Genomic DNA, 20133 nt, shown 5'->3' on the forward strand with positions numbered 1-20133 from the left:
GAATAAGTTTCAAGTGAGCGTTAATGAGAAAACGACATCCGACATTGTATATTAGATTGTTGGTGGATTTGTATGAAGCTATTAGAGCCTTGATTATAGTATGTGTGCAAAAGCAGAATTTTGGTGCATAATTATGTGTCATAACATGAAACCTCTTTTGACATGAGTTGACAAGATTGACGAGTTGAGCACTCGAACTTTTCTTGATTATAATATTTATGAACACCAATGAATACCACTTACACAAAATTAGTATGAATCATAATTGCGGAACACTCTGTAGGTAAGTTTTTTGTATTTTAACGATGACGGGATATTCACAAGACAAACGTACAACTATTACTATTATTCTAAACGAATTTTTCTACTTACTCATTCATTTTCGACCCTTGTATTTATTAATCGTTTGGACAAAATACATTATTCCACCATTCAAAGAAAAAACGGTCTCATGCCAATTGCCAGTTGATAGATATAAGACAAACCGGAGTTTTAATAGTAACATACATATTTTATAAATGTATAATATAATTAATATAACATAGATATTATGGTCAAAACAAATAATGTAGTTACGATTTTATAAAAATATTCTGCACAACATACACTTTTAACAAAAATCAACAATAAAAAAATGATAACTCAATTTACAAAAAGGTAGGTGTGTAAATTGTTTTCTATATTATTATAGGTCTATAAGTAGTTGAAATTCTGCGTTTACTTCTTTTGTAATTGAATGAAAATTAGCAAATATGTAATGGTAGTCCCAATCACCTGAAAATCAATCATAACTAATTCGTCTTAAGTGTGTCCAATTGACTTGTAATTCTACAATCCATCTAGTTTGTAAAATATTTTTGATTGACATTTCAATGAAGTCTAAAAACCATAGAGATACCTACTTCAGAGATAATATAATTGAATTCTTATTGATTGCAATAATTTTCTTATATACTTTGATAAAATGTATAAAAACCCAATAAAAGAGTGAACAAAATGTCTTGTCGACTGTACATCTCTTGCACGTCGGTAGTCTACCATTACTTAATCATTATTATATAAATTAAAAAAAACCGTGTATACCTACTTTTGTTATTGTAGATACATGTAAATCCACGACTCCACAAATTGACAAACGTACCTTATGCTTATACAGTTGAAGTACAAATAGTTCTAACTGTAACACATCATCATCATCATCATGTAGCTTAACGGGCCATGAAGGCCCAATGCTGCCATCATGAGATGTAACACATACAACCAAAAATAAGTAAGCGTTTATTATATAAAACATTTAGTCTAAAAAAAATGTAGGCAAAGTGCAAAAGAAATTATCGTTTTGTCCACTTTATTGAAAAACAATTAATCATGGATATGATTTTTGATCGTCTCCACCGCCATGAGAAGCCCAACTTAAAAGAAAGCAGAGACAAGAAGGTTACACTGGCATTCCCTTCCTTCCTTCCTTGCCTACCTTGAGGCCTGAATAGTTCAACGGGTCTATTACACGATGCTTACTCCACCACCTACACTACATCCCCCCATCAATTTCCTTATAATTAGCCCTCCATTCGTCCTTTCCTTCTTCTATACTCCCCTCACTTTCACGTTTCAGTATCTCAATGACGCTAATTAGCTGTCCCTTATCGTTGGTCCTCACTTTCCCTTTTTCATCCTTTTTCCCCTCTTTTCCTCACTATCCTACCTTAACCTTCAGGTGTCCTACCAGCCCAAAAATATATTAAATATACAGTTAATTATATATGCTGATAACATATATTTTTATATTTATTTGAAACTAAATATATTAATGATATATTTGTTACGGATTAACTGATTATCTACTAATTATCTACTAATATTTTACTACTTTAAAAATACCTGTTTCATGTCTTCCGGTACGATATAAACGTTTAGATATTTACATATACTGACGGCTGTTCTGTCGGCCTGTGAGAAACAAAGAAGAAGCAACTGTTATTTCGATCTATTCTAAAATGGCGTTGAATTCTACTATATACTTTCGAGTTAGCGTACGACGAGGGCAGCACAATCAAAAATATAAGAGCTAGGTGACAAAATAACCAACCAACGTAGATAATTGTAAATGCGTAGTTGAATAGCCCGAGCCAAAATGTTTTCGCACCTTCCGTTGTTAGCAGGATATTTGAAAAGGTTATCAGATTTATTATGTTCACCAATAGGCTCGTTAGCAATTGCCAACCGTACTCGTGATTTAAAATGTTGACACAATAGCAAAGACTCCAGTGCATTTCTTGAATTTTTTTTATAGGAATATATTTCACATCTGAAATTAAAACGCGTAGAAATTTCAAAAAAAAAAGTTGGAATTAATTTTTTTTTACAATAGCCGAAGTACAACGAATTTGAAACGACAATCAAAATGCATACATCCTGGCAAACAGATATTAAATTATACTTATATCTTGTTTGATGATTCTTTTTGTTGTTCCATTATATTCTTTGATTTTTTTTTATTAATTTTTGATACCGCTTCCATGCCGAACGGATGTTATAAGAAGGACTTATACAGAAAAACGTAATGGCACGTTTGGAGCAGTGAAAGGGTTGAGGATCATCTCAATGTAAAACTCACCTTTAAGTCGATTGTCGGAGCAACGGAGTAAATAAGACAAGTTGTGACAGCGGCGATTTGCGAATTCGACGCGGTTCGGAGACGTCAACCGTTCGAGCTTTGCCTCGATCTCGCGGTTGACAATGTCGAACCGACGACCTATGCACCAAGCCCACTGCGCGTACACGGCCACTGACACCATGTTGATATAGTAAAACAGGTAGATTACGCCGTAGCTCTTGTTAGACGGATTGAACGTTAACCAGAGGCAGTAGTCGCCTGCGAACACCACCGACTGAAGCCAAACCAGCCAAACGACACACCGCTCGACGCGTTTGTCGACCACCGCACAGCTGCGGCTGTCAAGAGCCTCGTCAACGCGGTCCATCAACCGCATGACGTCCAGCCACGCCGCGTGCCGGGACGCCGACCCGAACACGGCTATCGTGCAAGGCAAGACCAACAAGGTATAATTGAAGCACGCGCCCACAGCGACAATGCCATTCATGAACGGCGCGGACTGACCCTTTCGGAACGACATCAGTTCGCCCAGCAACGACCCGTAGCCGCAAATCATCGCCGCTATCACCACCAGTCTGTTAAACGCATAGAGCATCGGACTGAACTCGACTGGCACGGTCGCCTTCGATCGTTCAAATCTCACCGGATAGATCAGAGCGGCCCTGGCCAGTTTCGTCAACGGTTCAGGAAGAAGAGTCGGCCGTTTTCCCTTTGTCATTGAGGAAGGGTCGTTCATATTTAAGATCGGAACCGACATAGTCTATTTAATTTTCTTTTTATAAAAATCTCCTAACTTGTTTTTTAATAATTATCTAATAATAAAATAATTATTTTATTGCACTAACGGTTTGCTCATTCCTCGAGACCAACGAGAATTAGTTAACTGTAGTGCAGTGGTAACATCATAGTGTTCTGTCTGAAAACATTTTACTTTATATATATATTTTTTTTTTTCAACAATACATTCTAAAAAAACATAATAAATTATGAAAAATTTGACGTTGCGTCCCTGAATTTTCATAATTTTATCGATTTCAGTAACGAAAATGTTAAACACAAACGTATTGTTTTTACAATGATGAGCTTTTGTTTTTATTATTTTTTCTGGATCCACAATATATCCTAAACCGCTGAGTAAATATATTCATATCGCGTTCCGAACGGTTTTTAGTTTTTAATTTTTAACAATAGACTCTTTTGAAAAAAAATAATTTGGAATGACGCCTTGTCATATTATTCTTTACAGTGCTAGGGTTTTGTATACCCTTTTGAATAGAACATAAAAACGTCTACTAGCCATCGACGGTAAGAGGTCAGGGTCGTATAGCAAATTGAATAAATGAATTTACAATATGCTATATAAGTATGTTACCTAAAAGATTAGCAGTTCACCTATGTTCCCGCGTCCTATGTTGTTAACCTTTATCCTCTTCTAATTGGTGGTTAATTACTGTTGTTGCGATAATATTCAAATTCGGTGGACATCTAATGTCACATTTAGGCTATAGTACCATATATTTGGTGATGGAACGGTCATAAAGTAAAATGGTTTACTGTTACTCGTTTAGGTAAATACAACTTAGCCCATCGTTTCAATTTTGGTTAGACGTTTCTAACTCTTTTTAATCGAACCCGAATAACTGTGTTTAAATTTTATATTTAAGACTATACTTTGTTGTGTTATTTTATCCATGGAAAATCGTGGGGACTCTATTGTAGTTGTTTGGACAAATTTACTGCAATAATATAATATTATGAACAGGTTTTGACAATTAATAACTATGATTGGGTTAAACCAAACAAATGTAATGCCCAATGGACATTCTGTCATCTTCACTAGTGCAATACTTAAGCGCATAATGGATTCAAATATTCAATGCTTAATTCCCGCGTAGAGAAAATAAAAATATTAATACAAACAAAATATTTGAATACTTTAGAAAGCGGTTTCAGTATAGTAATGACTGTACAAGATTCTAAAATAAACAAAATAACTTCTAAAAAGGTCGATGTTGTGTTTCTGAATTATCGTCATTTTATGGATTGCCGTAACAAAAAATTGTAAACAGTATTTAAATCAATAATAATTTATATGTATATATAGAAATTTTGTTTCGAACGCTTTTTAGTTTTTACTTATTAACAATAGTTTATTGGTAAAAAACAATTCCCTTTGAAAGAACATGTCCTTGTCATACTATAAATTTAAACATACAAGTATAAACATATTTTTATAAACGATTAATATCAGCATTATATTATACAATGCAAATACACAGTTTAAAACCTGTTTTCAGCACAACAATTTATTTTTTTAAATACTAACGATATTAAATTAGTACTTAATGATGTCTTGAATTTATATTAACTATTTTTACACCTAACTTAAAATATATTTTTTGCATGATTATTAAATTGAAACTATACTACATGTTATGTACAATGTTTTGTCTATTATAGGTTGATAAGTAGTTGAAATCCTGCATTCACTTGTTTTGTAATTGAATGAAAACTAGCAAATATGTAATGGTAGTCCCAATCACCTGAAAATCAATCATAACTAATTCGTCTTAAGTGTGTCCAATTGACTTGTAATTCTACAATCCATCTAGTTGGTAAAATATTGTACAATTTTTTGTCATATCAATGAAGTCTAAAAAACCATAGAGACACCTACTTCAGAGATAATATAATTTAGTTCTTATTGAATGCAATAACTTTCTTATATACCTTGATAAAATGTATAAAAACCCAATAAAAGAGTGAATAAAATGTCTTGTCGACTATCATCGTTGCACGTCGGCAATCTACCATTACTTAATCATTATTATATAAATAAAAAAAAACAGTGTATACTTACTTTTGTTATTGTAGATATATGTAAATCCACGACTCCACAAATTGACAAACGTACCTTATGCTTGTATAGTTGAAGTACAAAAAGTTCTAACTGTAACACATACGACCAAAAATAAGTAAGCGTTTGTTATATACAAACATTTAATCTACAAAAATGTAGGCAAAGTGCAAAAAAATTAACATTTTATCCACTTTATTGAAAAAAAATTAATCATGGGTATGATTTTGGGCCATCTCTACCGCCATGAAAAGCCCAACTTAAGAGGAAACATAGACACGAGGGTTAGAAAAACTCGGTTAATTGGTTCAATTAGCTCAAAGCCGGAACAGTCCATCGGGTATATTCCACGATTCTCTCTCCACTACCTACACTTATCCCCTCTACCCGTTCCCTTATAATTAACCCTCCTTTGACCCTTTATTTCTTCTACACTCTCCTCACTTTCACGTTCCCATGTCTCAATGACGCTAATTAAGAGTCTGAAGGGTTTTAAGGCAGCCATTATTAGCTGTTTCTTATCAGTAATCCTCACTTTACATTTACACCCTTTTTCTCTTTTCTGCTCCCTTAACTTTCACTTTTTTTCCTCACTATCCTTACTTAACCCTCCAGTGTCCTCCCAGCCGATAAATATATTCATGTTGATAATATATATTTTTACATTTATTTGAAGCTAAAGATATTAATGATTTATTTATTGCGGATTAACTGATCTTTATTTACTATAACCTACCCAGATATTAGAAGAAATGGTATTTATTATCTTCTAATATTTTACTACTTTAAAAATACCTGTTTCATGTCGTCCGGTACGAGATAAACATTTAGATATTTACATATACTGACGGCTGTGCTGTCGGCCTGCGAAAAACAAAGAAGCAACGGTTATTTCTATATATTCTAAAATAGCGTTGACTTCTACAATATACTTTTGAGTTAGCGTACGACGAAGGCAGCACAATAAAAAATAAAAGAGCTAGGTGACAAAATAACCAAACAACGTAGACAATTGTAAATCCGTAGTTGAATAACCCGAGCCACAATGTATTCGCGCCTTTCGTTGTTAGCAGGATATTCGGAAAGGTTATCAGATTTATCATGTTCAGCAATAGGCTCGTTAGCAGTTGCCATCCGTACTGGTGGTTTAAAATGTTGACACAATAGCAAATACTCCAGTGCATTTCTTGAATTTTTTTCATAGGAATATATTTCACGTCTGAAATTATAACGTGTAAACATTAAAACATTTTTAAGGGTTTTGGGTTACAAGAAGTATACTCAGTGGAATGTGAAAGGGTTAATATTACGATTTTGAGACAATGATAAACCGATATTTTAATACGCTTATAGTCTCTTTCTATTGTATTCTTTCACTTCTTTTCATTAACTTTGATACCGCTCTATGTCTAACGGACGTTACAAAAAGGCCTTATACAGAAAAACGTAATGGTACGTTTCAAGCTCTGAAAGGGTTGAGGATCATCCCAATGTAAAACTCACCTTTGAGTCGATTGTCGGAGCAACGGAGTAAATAAGACAAGTTGTGACAGCGGCGATTTGGAAATTCGACGCGGTTCGGCGACGTCAACCGTTCGAGCTTTGCCTCGATCTCGCGGTTGACAATGTCGAACCGACGACCTATGCTCCAAGCCAACTGCGCGTACACAGCCACCGATACCATGTTGATATAGGAAAACAGGTAGATTACACCGTAGCTTATTTTACCCGGACTGACAGTTAACCACATAGAGTAGTCGGCTGCGTACACCGCCACTTGAAGGCAAACCAGCCAAACGGCACACCGCTCGACGCGTTTGTCGACCACCGCACATCTGCGGCTGTCAAGAGCCTCGTCCACGCGGCCGATCAACCGCTCGACGTCCAGCCACGCGGCGTGCCGGGACGCCGACCCGAACACGGCTATCGTGCAAGGCAAGACCAACATGGTGTAATTGAAGCACGCGCCCGCAGCGACAACGGCGTTCTTGAACGACGCGGACTGACCCTTTCGAAACAAATTCAGTTCGCCCAGCAACGACCCGTAGCCGCAAATCACCGCAGCCATCACCAACAGCCCGTTGAACGCATAGAGCATCGGACTGAACTTGATTGTGCCGGTAGCCGTCGATCCGACGAGCCGCGCTGGATAGATCAGAGCGACCCTCGCCAGTTTGGTCAACGATTCAGGTATAAGAGTCGGCCGTTTTGCTTTTTCCTTTACGGTAGGGTCGTTTATATTTAAGGTCGGAACCGACATAATGTGTAAAATATGTTTTAATATTAATCTCCTTAATTTGTTATTTAATATTTATATAATAATACACAAATTACAGAGACCAACGAAAATTATTAAACTGTAGTGCAGTGGTATTCTCATGGTATGTTCTGTCCGAAAAAATTTTACTTTTTATTTAATTTTTAAACAATACATTCTAAAAAAAAACATAATACATTAGGAAAAGTTTGACGTTGTGTCCCTGAATTGTCATAATTTTATCGATTCCAGTAACGAAAAATGTTAAACACAAACGTATTGTTTTTACAATGATGAGCTTTTGTTTTTGTTTTTTTTTTTTAAATTTTGTCTGTACTCATAATAATGTATCCTAAACCGCCGAGTCAATATATTCATGTTGCGTTCCGAACGGTTTTTTGTTTTTAATTTTTAACAATAGACTCTTTTGAAAAAAAAATAATTTGGAATGACGCCTTACCATATTATTCTTTACAGCGCTAGGGTTTTGTATACCCTTTTGAATAGAACATAAAAACGTCTACTAGCCATCGACGGTAAGAGTTCAGGGTCGTATGGCAAATTGAATATATTAATTTACAATATGCTATAAAATTTTAATTACTTAAAGGCTAGCAGTTAACCTATGTTCCTGCGTCCTATGCTGTTGAACTTTATTCTCTTCTAATTGGTGGTCAATTACTGTTGTTGCGATAATATTCAAAACAAATTAAATTCGGTAGAAATCTAATGTCATATTTAAGCTATAATACCATTAATTTGGTGAAAAAAAATTATTTACTCGAAAATTTGTATATACGTAGATATTAAATTAATATTTAATAATTTATATTTACATAAAGAGTTCGTTTCGAGCGCTTTTTAGTCTTTACTTATTAATAATACTTATTGGTAAAAAACAATTCCCTTTGAAAGGACAAATTATTTGCTTTGTCGTAATACTCTTTCAAAACATCGAAAGAAAAAAGTTGGTTGCTTAATGTGGGGATCAGCTTTAAATAAAAGTCCTATTTTTTACGAATATGCATTAAAAAAATTAAGCGTTAAAAAAATACTAAAAAAAAAAATTCAGCATTTTTAATACTTAAACAGAAGACGCAGTAAAACAAAGACGTAAATCATTATTTTTTTTGTATAAAATATTGCATGATTGATCAAAGCATACAAGAATAAATATTTTTTAAATTAATAATATTATAGTGATGTATGAATATGATACAAATATAATGCAAATTCACAATTTTAAACTGTTTTACTGCACAACACTTTATTTTTTTGAATACTAACAAGAACCAATAACATTAAATTAGTACTTAATTACTTTTTGAATAAAGTAATTGTATACCTAACTTAATATATATTGATTACCTGAATATTAATTGAGACATTAATAGATATATACATTTTTTTTTAAATTATAGGTATGAAAGTAATTGAAATTTTGCGTTCACTTGTTTTGTAATTGAATGAAAATCAGCAAATATGTAATGATAGTCCCAATCATCTGAAAATGAATTATAATTCAGTCATAGGTGTGTCTAATTAAACTTATAAATGCAAGTCTACAATCCACCTATATGGAACTGTATATTGTCGGTTATCTGCTTTAACTTAATCAATCTATAAGTATAAAAATTAATGTCTGGTAGTCTGTTTGTCTGTTTGTCCTTTGGGCATTAGTACACCATTCATCCGATCGCCATAAAACTTTGGGAACTTGTTGAGTACACTCCCGCAAACCCAACTGGTATAGTACTTTTCGAAAATTCGACCCCTAAGAGTGCCCTCAAACACGAACTTTCTACTTTAAATACGAAATATTTTCCGTTGCTAACCCAAAATGAACACTTTGTTTGTAACCATAGTAACCACGGTACTCGAGCGAATGATAATTAATTGTATGTTATGCCCCCCAAACGATTGGTCGAAGATTAAAGGAACAGACCGATTCTATGCACCACGATTCTGAGCAAGCTTTTAACTGTTGGAACGGGTGTTGAATCTGGACTGGGGGTGGAAATAGAGGGGAATGGGAATCCCGGGCAACCCTGGGTCGGGACAGCTTGTATTATATAAATTTAAAAAAAAAAACAGTGTACACCTACTTTTGTTACTGTAGATATTTGTAAATCCACGACTCCACATATTGAAAAACGTACCTTATGCTTGTGCAATTGAAGTACAAATAGTTCTAACTATAATACATACAACAAAAAATACGTAAGCGTTAATTATATCCTAATAATTTATATCCGAGTTATATTTTATTCAAAAAAGGATACTAATGTTGTAAAATAAAATATTTAAGTTAAATTAGAAAAAAAATTACATTTTCTTAACCCTTATAGAAAAACGATGAATCAAGGATATGTTTTTCGCTCATCCTTATCACAGGCGGGTGTTCCTGTTACATCTCCTTTCCTCCTCTCTCTCATTTAACAATCTCAACTCTTTTTTCAGCTAATAATGGTTCCTGATACGATGTATAGTTAAGTGACAAAACTCTTATAAGAAACCATTATTAGCTGTCTTATTTTATCACTGTTGGTAAAACGGTAGCAATAAATTAATGACGCTATCCATAGATACATCTCAGCCATAAATTACATAAAAATGTATGTTTTTCTTAAAACAAGTTTTATTTCTCTGCTACACTCTAAACCTTTTTTTCCACAACCTACCCAAGTATCGAGGAAAATTATTTAATTTTTCTATTTTCTTAATACTTTGAAAATACCTGTTTCATGTCGTCTGGTACGAGATAAACGTTAAGATATTTGCATACACTGACGGCTGTGCTTTCGGCCTGTGAAAAACAAAAAAGCAATGGTTACATCGATATATTCTAGAATTGCGTCGAATTCTAAAATACTTTTGAAGCAGCGTACGACGAAGGCAGCACCATCAATAATAACGTAGCTAGGAGACAAAAAATCCAAACAACATAGATAATGACAAATCCGTAGTGGAGTGGTCCAAGTGACACAGTATTCGCAATTCTTGTTCGCAGGATATTCGGGAAGACTATTAGATTCATTATGTTCAGCAATAGGCTCGTTAATAGTTGCCATCCGTAATGGTGGTTTAAAATGTTGACACAATAGCAAAGACTCCAGTGAATTTCTTGAAATTTTTTAATAGAAATATATTTCACATCTGAAATTAAAACACGTAGTTATTTCAAAAATAAGTGATAAGTTTTTTTTTTACAATAGCGGAACGGAGTGAAAGGTGATATAGTTTTATAAAACTTTACCGGTACAACAAAATTGAGTTTTTTTTATTGGAACAAAGTGTAAAAAGTGTAAACTCTTTCACTGCTAAGCTATTAAATGCTCTACGACCTCTCCGTGCTACAAACAATTTTATTTTTTAATCTTTTTTGGATTATTGTATTACAGTTATATGTAGGTCAAGAATTTATAAAGTTTTGTCAATATTTAAGAACGTAAAAGGTATATTTTAAGTTAGCAACTAGATCCCAAAATACCGAGGTAAAAATTTAAATATGTAAGTATAATAAAAATAAATTATGCAAACTCTAGTTCATAGAAAAATAGTCATGTAGTGTTATTGTTGCGTATACGCGTTCGATAATTTTTTATTTAGATAATGATAGTGGTTTATAAAGTAGGTACTAAATCTTTGGAACCCCAGATCTATTTTATTGTACTTAGCTACTTTGATGTTATTTGGACATATTTTGTAATGTACCATTGTATTCTTTGACTTTTCATAAAAATCGTTGTTAAAAGGTTATATAAATAAACTGTCTGGAACAGTGAAAGGATTGAGGACCATCCTAATGTAAAACTCAAACAGCTATAACAAACTCACCTTTGATTCGATTGTCGTAGCAACGCAGTAAATAAGACAAGTTGTGGCAGCGGCGATTTGCAAAATCCACGCGATTCGTCGACGTCAAACGTTCGAGCTTGGCCTCGATCTCGCGGTTGACAATGTCGAACCGTAGACCTATGCACCAAGCCAACTGTGCGTACACGGCCAACGACACTAGGTTGACGTAGTGAAACAGGTAGACTACTCCGTAGCTCTTGTTAGACGGATTGAACGTTAGCCAGATGCAGTAGTCGGCTGCGGAAACTATCATTTGAAGACGAACCAGCCAGACGGCACACCGCTCGACGCGTTTGTCGGCCACCGTACAGGCGCGGACGTCGAGAGCCTCGTCCACGCAGTCCACCAACCGTTTGACGTCCAGCCACGCGCGGTGCCTGGACACAGACCCGAACACGGCTATAACGCTGGGCAACACCAACACGGTGTAATTGCAGCACGCGACCACCGCGACGGGGACGTTCTCGAACCGCGCCGACTGACCCTTTCGGAACGACATCAGTTCGCCCAGCAACGATCCGTAGCCGCAAATCACCGCCGCTATCACCACCAGCCCGTTGAACGCATAGAGCATCGGACTGAACTCGACGCTGCCGGTCGCTGTCGATCCGACAAACCGCACCGGATAGATCAGAGCGGTCCGCGCCATGTTCTTCAACGATTCAGGAATAAGAGTCGGCCGTTTTGCTTTTTCCTTTACGGTAGGATCGTTCATATTTAGTATCGGAACCGACATAATCTATTTAATTTTCTTTTAATACGAATCTCCTATAATGTTTTCAGTATTTATATAACAAAATAGTTTTTTTTATTGAAATAACGGTTTGCTCATTCCACGAGACCAACGGTAAGTAGTAAACTACATGTGTGCACGGGGTGTAGTGATATCCTTGCAATATCTGTTATACTTCTATTTCCTGTTTGAAAACTTTATATTTTTATTTTTTTTTGAAACAATAGATTCTAAAATAAACATATAATTCTGAAACGGTCGACGTTGTGTCCCTGAATTGTCATAATTTTATCGATTGCCGTAACGAAAATTGTATATATAATTTTTATTAATAATAATAAAGCTTTATAGACTTTGGAAGGACATACCATATGTTTTGTCATACTACTGTTTCAAACTATCGAAATAAAATAGTTGGTTGCTTAAGGTGGGGTGATCTAGCTTGAAACCGAAGGCCTTTTTTTTAAGGATAGGCCTTAAAAAATAAATCGTTAAAAGAATACTAAAAAAAAAATGTCAGCATGTTTAATACTTAAAGAGAAGACGCAGTAGAACAAAAACGTTAATCATTATTTTTTTTGTATAAAATATTGCATGATTGACCAAAGCATAGAAGAAAAAATATTCTAAAAATTAATAATATTATAGCAGTATATGATTATGATAAAAATATAATTCAAATACACAATTTTAAACTGTTTTACTGCACAAAACTTTATTTTTTTAAATACTAAAAAGAACCAATAACATTGAATTAGTACTTAATTGCGTTTTGAATTTACATAAAGTACTTGTATGCAGTACTTAAAATACATTGTTATCTTGAATATTTAGTACGTGTTTTGTAATTGAATGAAAATCAGGAAATATGAAATGGTAGTCCCAATCACCTGAAAAACAATCATAACTTTATACTATTTACACACATTGATATTACTCCTATTTGATTCTCTCGACCGGGGTCGCCTAGGCAAGGGTGTGTAAATAGTGTAAATATAATACCCCATTCAAGTGTTAATTATTTTTCAATCATAACTGTTCCGCCTTAAGTGTGCCAATTTAATTTGCAAGTCTATATTCCCCCTAGATGGTAAACTATTTAGGATAATGCAAGATTGTTCATTTCAATTAAGTATAAAAACCTTGGAGCCTCTTAGTTTGGAGATCACAAAATGTAATTCTTATCGTTATCATAACAAGGTAACTTTATAGTAAATACTCTTGCCGAATTCACTTCTCTTACTCAACGCTAGTCTGCCTTAACTTATACCAATAAAAATAAACAGTGTATAATTGTTATTGTATAATTACTTTTGTTATTGTAGATCGTCGTAAATCCACAATTCCAAAAATTGAAAAACATACCTTATGCTGGTTCAATTGAAGTAAAAATAGTTCCAACTGTAACACATAGGACTAAATAAAAAAGCGTCTATTAGATAATCATAGTAGTTCTATTTCCGTAAATAATACAAATGTAGTGAGAAAACAATCCAATCTAAAAATATTTTATTTTTAAATCTCACTTTCATTAGATTAATTTTTAAAAAATATATATTTTTATATTTATTTGAAACTGGAGAAGTTAATTATATATTTATTGTGGATTGACCGATCGTTATTTTCTACAACCTACTTAAGAACTGAGGAGAATTTTTGTTCATTTTTTAAATTTTTTACCACTTTCAAAATACCTGTTTCATGTCGTTTGGCACCAGATAAATGTTAAGATATTTACATACACTGATGACTGTGCTTTCGGCCTGTAAAAATCAGTTAAGCAACCGTTATTTCAATGTATTCTTGTATGTTGTTGAATTCTACTGTATACTTTCAAGGCAGCGTACGACGCAGGCAACACCATCAAAAATAAATTTGCTAGTTGACAACAAAATAACTCAACAGTGGAAACAATTGAAAATCCATATTTCAATGGCTCAAGCAACGCCTTATTCGAAATTCTTGATTGCAGGATATTCGGATAGGCTATCAAATTTATTATGTTCAGCAGTAGACTTGTTAACAGATACCATCCGTACTGGTTATTTAAAATGTTGACACAATAGCAAAGATTCCAGTGAATTTCTTGAATTTGTTTTATAGGCATATATAATTTAATGTCTGAAATAAAATCGTGTATCGTTAAAACACTTAAGATGGTGATGATTGATTGTTACACTTAGTATACGCAGTAAAAGGTGAAAGGGTTTTAAAAAAGTCTACCGAACACACTATAGTTAATTTAATTTTTTTTTTTTTTGTAAAACAAACAAATTGCATCTTATTGCATTGTTTTAAAGAGTGGAGGGCACATGTCTTCAAAAATTGTTATTATATTATAAAATAATTTTCAAATAAACACTTATTAGTTTTCCTATTGTTACCAAAAGTTATGAGACACTTAACTTACGAATTAGTTCCAATATTTTATTTCTAGCCTTAATTCTAAGCAGCAATCCTCAGGTATATTTAATAACAGGACAAAATACCGAATAACACATAATATTCTCCATTAAATTTTAAATATATATATATATATATATATACATTTATATAATGTTTAATACACACATCTTCTAAAAATGGTGAAAGTAAAATTTGTACCATTGAACCTTAACACCGCTTGCATGCCTAATAGTCGTTACAAAAAGGTCTTACAGTTGAATATGTAATGGTACGTCTGGATCAGTGAAAGGGTTGAGGACCATCCCAATATAAAACTCAACAAACTCACCATTAACTCGATTCTCAAGGCAGTAAAGTAAATACGACAAGTCTTGGCATTGACGATTTGAGAATTCAACGCGGTTTGTCGACGTCAACCGTTCGAGCGTGGCCTCGATCCTGCGGTTGACAACGTCGAACCGATGACCTATGCACCACGCCAACTGTGCGTAGATAATCAACGACGCCACATTAATGTAGGAAAACAGGTAGACTACACCGTAGCTCTTGTTGTTCGGATTGATCGTTAGCCAGGTACAGTAGTCGGCTGCGAACATCACCACTTGAAGACAAATCACCCACAAGGCCAACCGTTCGACGCGTTTGTCGACCGCCGCACAGCTGCGGCTGTCGAGAGCCTCGTCCACACGGTCCATCAACCGCTCGACGTCTAGCCACGCGGCGTGCCTGGACACCGACCCGAACACGGCAATAACGCTGGGCAACACCAACATGGTGAATTTGAAGCACGCAATCACCGCGACGGGGACGTTCTCGAACCGCACCGACTGACCCTTACGGAACGACATCAGTTCGCCCAGCAACGACACGTAGCCGAAAATCACCGCCGCTATCACCACCAGCCCGTTGAACGCATAGAGCATCGGACTGAATTCGACGCCGCCGGTCGCCGTCGATCCGACAAACCGCACCGGATAGATCAGAGCGGTCCGCGCCATTTTCTTCAACGATTCAGGAATAAGAGTTGGCCGTTTACCCTTTTTCATAGAGGTAGGGTTGCTCATATTCAGGATTGGAACCGACATGATCTATGTAGTTTTCTTTTAATATGAATATGGAACCCGGGTGTTAAATTGTTTTTTAATATTTATATAATAATAAAAACAATTTTTTATTGTCTAATAACAGTTTGCTCGTTCCGCAAGACCAACGGGAAGTAGTAAACTACGCGTGTGCACGAGTTGCAGTGATATCCTCGCAATATATTATATACTTACATTTTCTGTTTGAAAACTTTTTATTTTTTCTTATGTAAAACAATAGATTGCAAAATAAACACAATAAATTCTGAAAAGGTCGACGTTGTGTCCGTTTTTAGTTTTACTTTTTAATAATAGTTTATAGGTTATAATAAAAAACAATGCCCATTAATGGATATATCCTTGAAATATAATTCTTTCAAACATACAAACATAGACATTTTATAAATTATTAATATCCGTAGTATATTAATACAATTGAAATACACAATTTAAAATAGTTTTGCTGCACAACAATTTATTTTTTTAAACACTAACAATGTTACATTAGTACTTTAAATTAGTTGAATTTATATGAAGTAATTGTGCACCTAACATAAAATATATTGTTTACATGAATATTAAATTGAACCTATACTAAATATTATGTACAATGTTTTGTTTGTTATAGGTTGGTATAAGTATTTGAAATCCTGCGTTCACTTGTTTTGTAATTGAATGAAAATCAGCAAATACGTAATGATAGTCCCAATCATCTGAAAATGAATTATAATTCATCCGTCTTAGGTGTGTCCAAATAACGTGTCTAATTAAACTTATAAATGCAAGTCTACAATCCACCTTTATGGAACTGTTTTCTTACTTGTCGGTTATCTAATTTAATTTAATCAATATTATATAAATTCTAAAAAAACAGTAAACGCCTACTTTTGTTAATGTAGATATTTGTAAATCCACGACTCCACATATTGAAAAACGTACCTTATGCTTGTACAGTTGAAGTACAAAAAGTTCTAACTGTAACACATACGACCAAAACTAAGTAAGCGTTTATTATATAAAAAATATTTAGTCTAAAAAAATGTAGGCAAAATGCAAAAGAAATTAACATTTTGTCCACTTTATTGAAGTACAAATAGTTCAAACTATAATACATACAACAAAAAATAATTAAGCGTTAATTATATCCTACAAATGTATAACCGAATAATATTTTATTCAAAAAAGGACAGTAATGTAGTAAAATAAAATATTTAAGGTAAAATAGAAAAAAAATTACATTTTCTTAACCCTTATAAAAAAACAATGAATGAAGTTATTCAAGGATGTGTTGTTGGGTCATCCTTATCACCGGCGGGTGTTCCTGTTACATCTCCTTTCCTCCTCTCTCTCATTTTACAATCTCAACTCCTTTTCTTTTTTGTCACTAAACTCTTGTTATATATATCTTATCAGAAACCATTATCAGCTGTCTTGTTTTATCACTGTTGGCAAAACGGTAGAAAATAATTGATGACGCTATCTATAGATGGACCAGCCATAAATCATAAACAAATGTATGTTTTTCTTAAAATACCAAGTTTTATTTCTCTGCTCATAAAAAAACAGAATTGAGAATTTTTTTCTCCTTTTATCATTTCATTTCCAGTTGCAGGCTGGACGTTATTTTCCACAACCTACCCAAGTATCGAGGAAAATTAATTTATTTTCTAATTTCTTAATACTTTGAAAATACCTGTTTCATGTCGTCCGGTGCGAGATAAACGTTAAGATATTTGCATACACTGACGGCTGTGCTTTCGGCCTGTGAAAAACAATAAAGCAATGGTTACATCGATATGTCTTAGAATTGCGTCGAATTCTAAAATACTTTTGAAGCAGCGTACGACGAGGGCAGCATCATCAATAGTAACGTAGATAGAAGACAAAAAACCCAAACAACATAGATAATGAGAAATCCATAGTGGAGTGGTCCATGTGGCACAGTATTCGCAATTCTTATTCGTAGGATATTCGGGAAGACTATAAGATTTATTACGTTCAGCAATAAGCTCGTTAATAGTTGCCATCCGTATTGGTGATTTAAAATGTTGACACAATAGCAAAGACTCCAGTGAATTTCTTGAAATTTTTTAATAGAAATATATTTCACATCTGAAATTAAAACGCGTAGAAATTAAAAAAAAATGGTATTAATTTTTGTTCACAATAGCTGAACGCAGTTGACAGTAATGTAGAAGGTACACTTTAGGTACATCAAAATTTAGTTTTGTTATTGGAACTAAGTGTAAAAATTGGAGGTCTTCAGAAATTATTATTATTTAAATATAACAAAAATCACTTTCAAATAAACACTTTGATTTGATAAGTTGTATAAGTTTAACGATTTAATTTTAATCAACAAAAAAACCACATGTAAGTGTAAGATTATAATTTAGACTTAGCGCCATCCATTTAGCACATTTTTACTGTCTTAGTTGAGTATACTAATTTTTGTATTTTTACTAAAAGTTTTGATACAATGAACTCAAAAAATAATAAAGTTTTAGCCCAAGTGGCATTCCTCGAGTACATTAAATAAAATAAATACACCAGTTTCAAACTACGGCGTAGGAAATAAGTTATGCATTGATTTCGAAGTGTCGGGAACCCTATGATAAATTCCATTTTAACTTCAACCCTTGTGGGTCTAGGATTTTTAATTAATGTACTTCAAATTTTCTTTTACTTATCTCAATTTTCTTAATTTATTAGAAACTTTTTAGGGGGCTTCGAATTTATAAAGTTTTGTCAATATTTTGAAGGTATTTAAGTTAGCAACTGGATCCCAAAATACCGCGGTATACACTTAAATATAATACTAATAAATTATGCACACTCTAGTTCATAGAAAAATAATCACTGTCTGGAACAGTGAAAGGGTTCCAGATCGTCCCAATGTAAAACAAACTCACCTTTAATTCGATTGTCAGAGCAACGGAGTAAATAAGACAAGTTGTGACAGCGGCGATTTGCGAATTCGACGCGGTTCGTCGACGTCAACCGTTCGAGCTTGGCCTCGATCTCGCGGTTGACATTGTCGAACCGTAGACCTATGCACCAAGCCAACTGCGCGTATACGGCCAACGACACCAGGTTGACGTAGTGAAACAGGTAGACTACTCCGTAGCTCTTGTTAGACGGATTGAACGTTAACCAGATGCAGTAATCGGCGGCGCAAACCATCATTTGAAGCCGAACCATCCAGACGGCACACCGCTCGACGCGTTTGTCGGCCACCGTACAGGCGCGGACGTCGAGGGCCTCGTCCACGCGGTCCACCAACCGTTTGACGTCCAGCCACGCCGCGTACCTGGACGCCGACCCGAACACGGCTATAACGCTGGGCAATACCAACATAGTGTAGCTGCAGCACGCGACCACCGCGACGGGGACGTTCTCGAACCGCACGGACTGACCCTTTCGGAACGACATCAGTTCGCCCAGCAACGACCAGTAGCCGCAAACCACCGCCGCCATCACCACCAGTCCGTTGAACGCATAGAGCGTCGGACTGAACTCGACTGCGCCGGTGGCCGTCGACCCGACGAACCTCACCGGATAGATCAGAGCGGTGCGCGCCAGTTTCGTTAACGATTCGGGAATGATAGTCGGCCGGTTTGCCTTTTTCATTCCAGTCCGATTGTTCATACTTAGTATCGGAATCTCCATATATTTTTTTTAATATTAATCTCCTAAATTTGTTTTTTAATATTTTTAGAATAACACAAAATGATTATGTTACCTACTAAAACGGTTTGCTCTTTTCTGCGAGACCAACGACAATTAGTACCAATGCGGTGCAGTGGTATCTTCGCAATATTTTTTGAATATGTCTTGCCTGAAGATATTTTACTTTTTCTTTTTTTTTCGTTTCTAACAATAGATTCTAAAATAAACATAATTAATTATGAAAAGGCCGACGCGACGCCCGTGTCTCTGCATTGTCATGATTTTATCGATTGCGGTAGTAAAAAAAATATTTAACACAGTAAAATTTGGCTTCGACGCGAAGCTGACAAGGTGTTGTTGCTGGTACAATGGTGTGTTTTGATTTACCTACAATACGTGCTAACCCTCTGAACCGATTTAGTACGCCGAGAAATGAAAGTGAGATGAGCTAAGGAAAATAAAGGAAACGCTAGGGGGTTAAGAGAGGGTAAACAGCTTTTTCAAAATAACTAAATTAGTTTCAAATTTTTTCGGAATAGATTGTTCTAATCGTGTACAATGCAAAACCCATGAAATCATCATTAACCCTCTTCCCAAGAAGAGGTAAAAACTTCCCTCGTTTTCCTTAATTGGCCGTAATTGCCTTAATAATTA

General features: G+C 34.7%; 1 protein-coding gene and 2 long non-coding RNA genes across 3 annotated transcripts; all 3 read right to left on the reverse strand.

Moving 5' to 3' along the window:
• Positions 1–5135: 5135 nt before the first annotated feature.
• LOC126843722 (uncharacterized) lies at positions 5136–6368 on the reverse strand. Its single transcript, XR_007686472.1, has 3 exons — positions 6270–6368; positions 5478–5567; positions 5136–5160 (listed from the first exon to the last, which is right to left on the reverse strand). It is a non-coding gene; the product is annotated as an uncharacterized LOC126843722 (long non-coding RNA).
• A 2788-nt stretch (positions 6369–9156) lies between these two features.
• On the reverse strand, positions 9157–18913 carry LOC126843718 (uncharacterized). The gene is made up of 5 exons (XM_050581423.1): positions 18723–18913; positions 10604–10887; positions 10469–10537; positions 9837–9926; positions 9157–9235 (listed from the first exon to the last, which is right to left on the reverse strand). The coding sequence occupies exons 2-5, from the start codon at positions 10766–10768 to the stop codon at positions 9179–9181; spliced, it is 381 nt and encodes a 126-aa protein (XP_050437380.1). The 5' UTR covers positions 10769–10887; positions 18723–18913; the 3' UTR covers positions 9157–9178.
• On the reverse strand, positions 13158–14083 carry LOC126843723 (uncharacterized). Its single transcript, XR_007686473.1, has 3 exons — positions 14017–14083; positions 13634–13738; positions 13158–13212 (listed from the first exon to the last, which is right to left on the reverse strand). It is a non-coding gene; the product is annotated as an uncharacterized LOC126843723 (long non-coding RNA).
• Positions 18914–20133: the final 1220 nt, after the last annotated feature.

This window comes from Adelges cooleyi, unplaced genomic scaffold (genome assembly GCF_023614345.1).
Source record: "Adelges cooleyi isolate 19-005CV unplaced genomic scaffold, UGA_ACOO_1.1 ACOO_flye_CR_arks_rails_tigmint_CR_PRNA_574, whole genome shotgun sequence".
Lineage (NCBI taxonomy): Eukaryota > Metazoa > Arthropoda > Insecta > Hemiptera > Adelgidae > Adelges > Adelges cooleyi.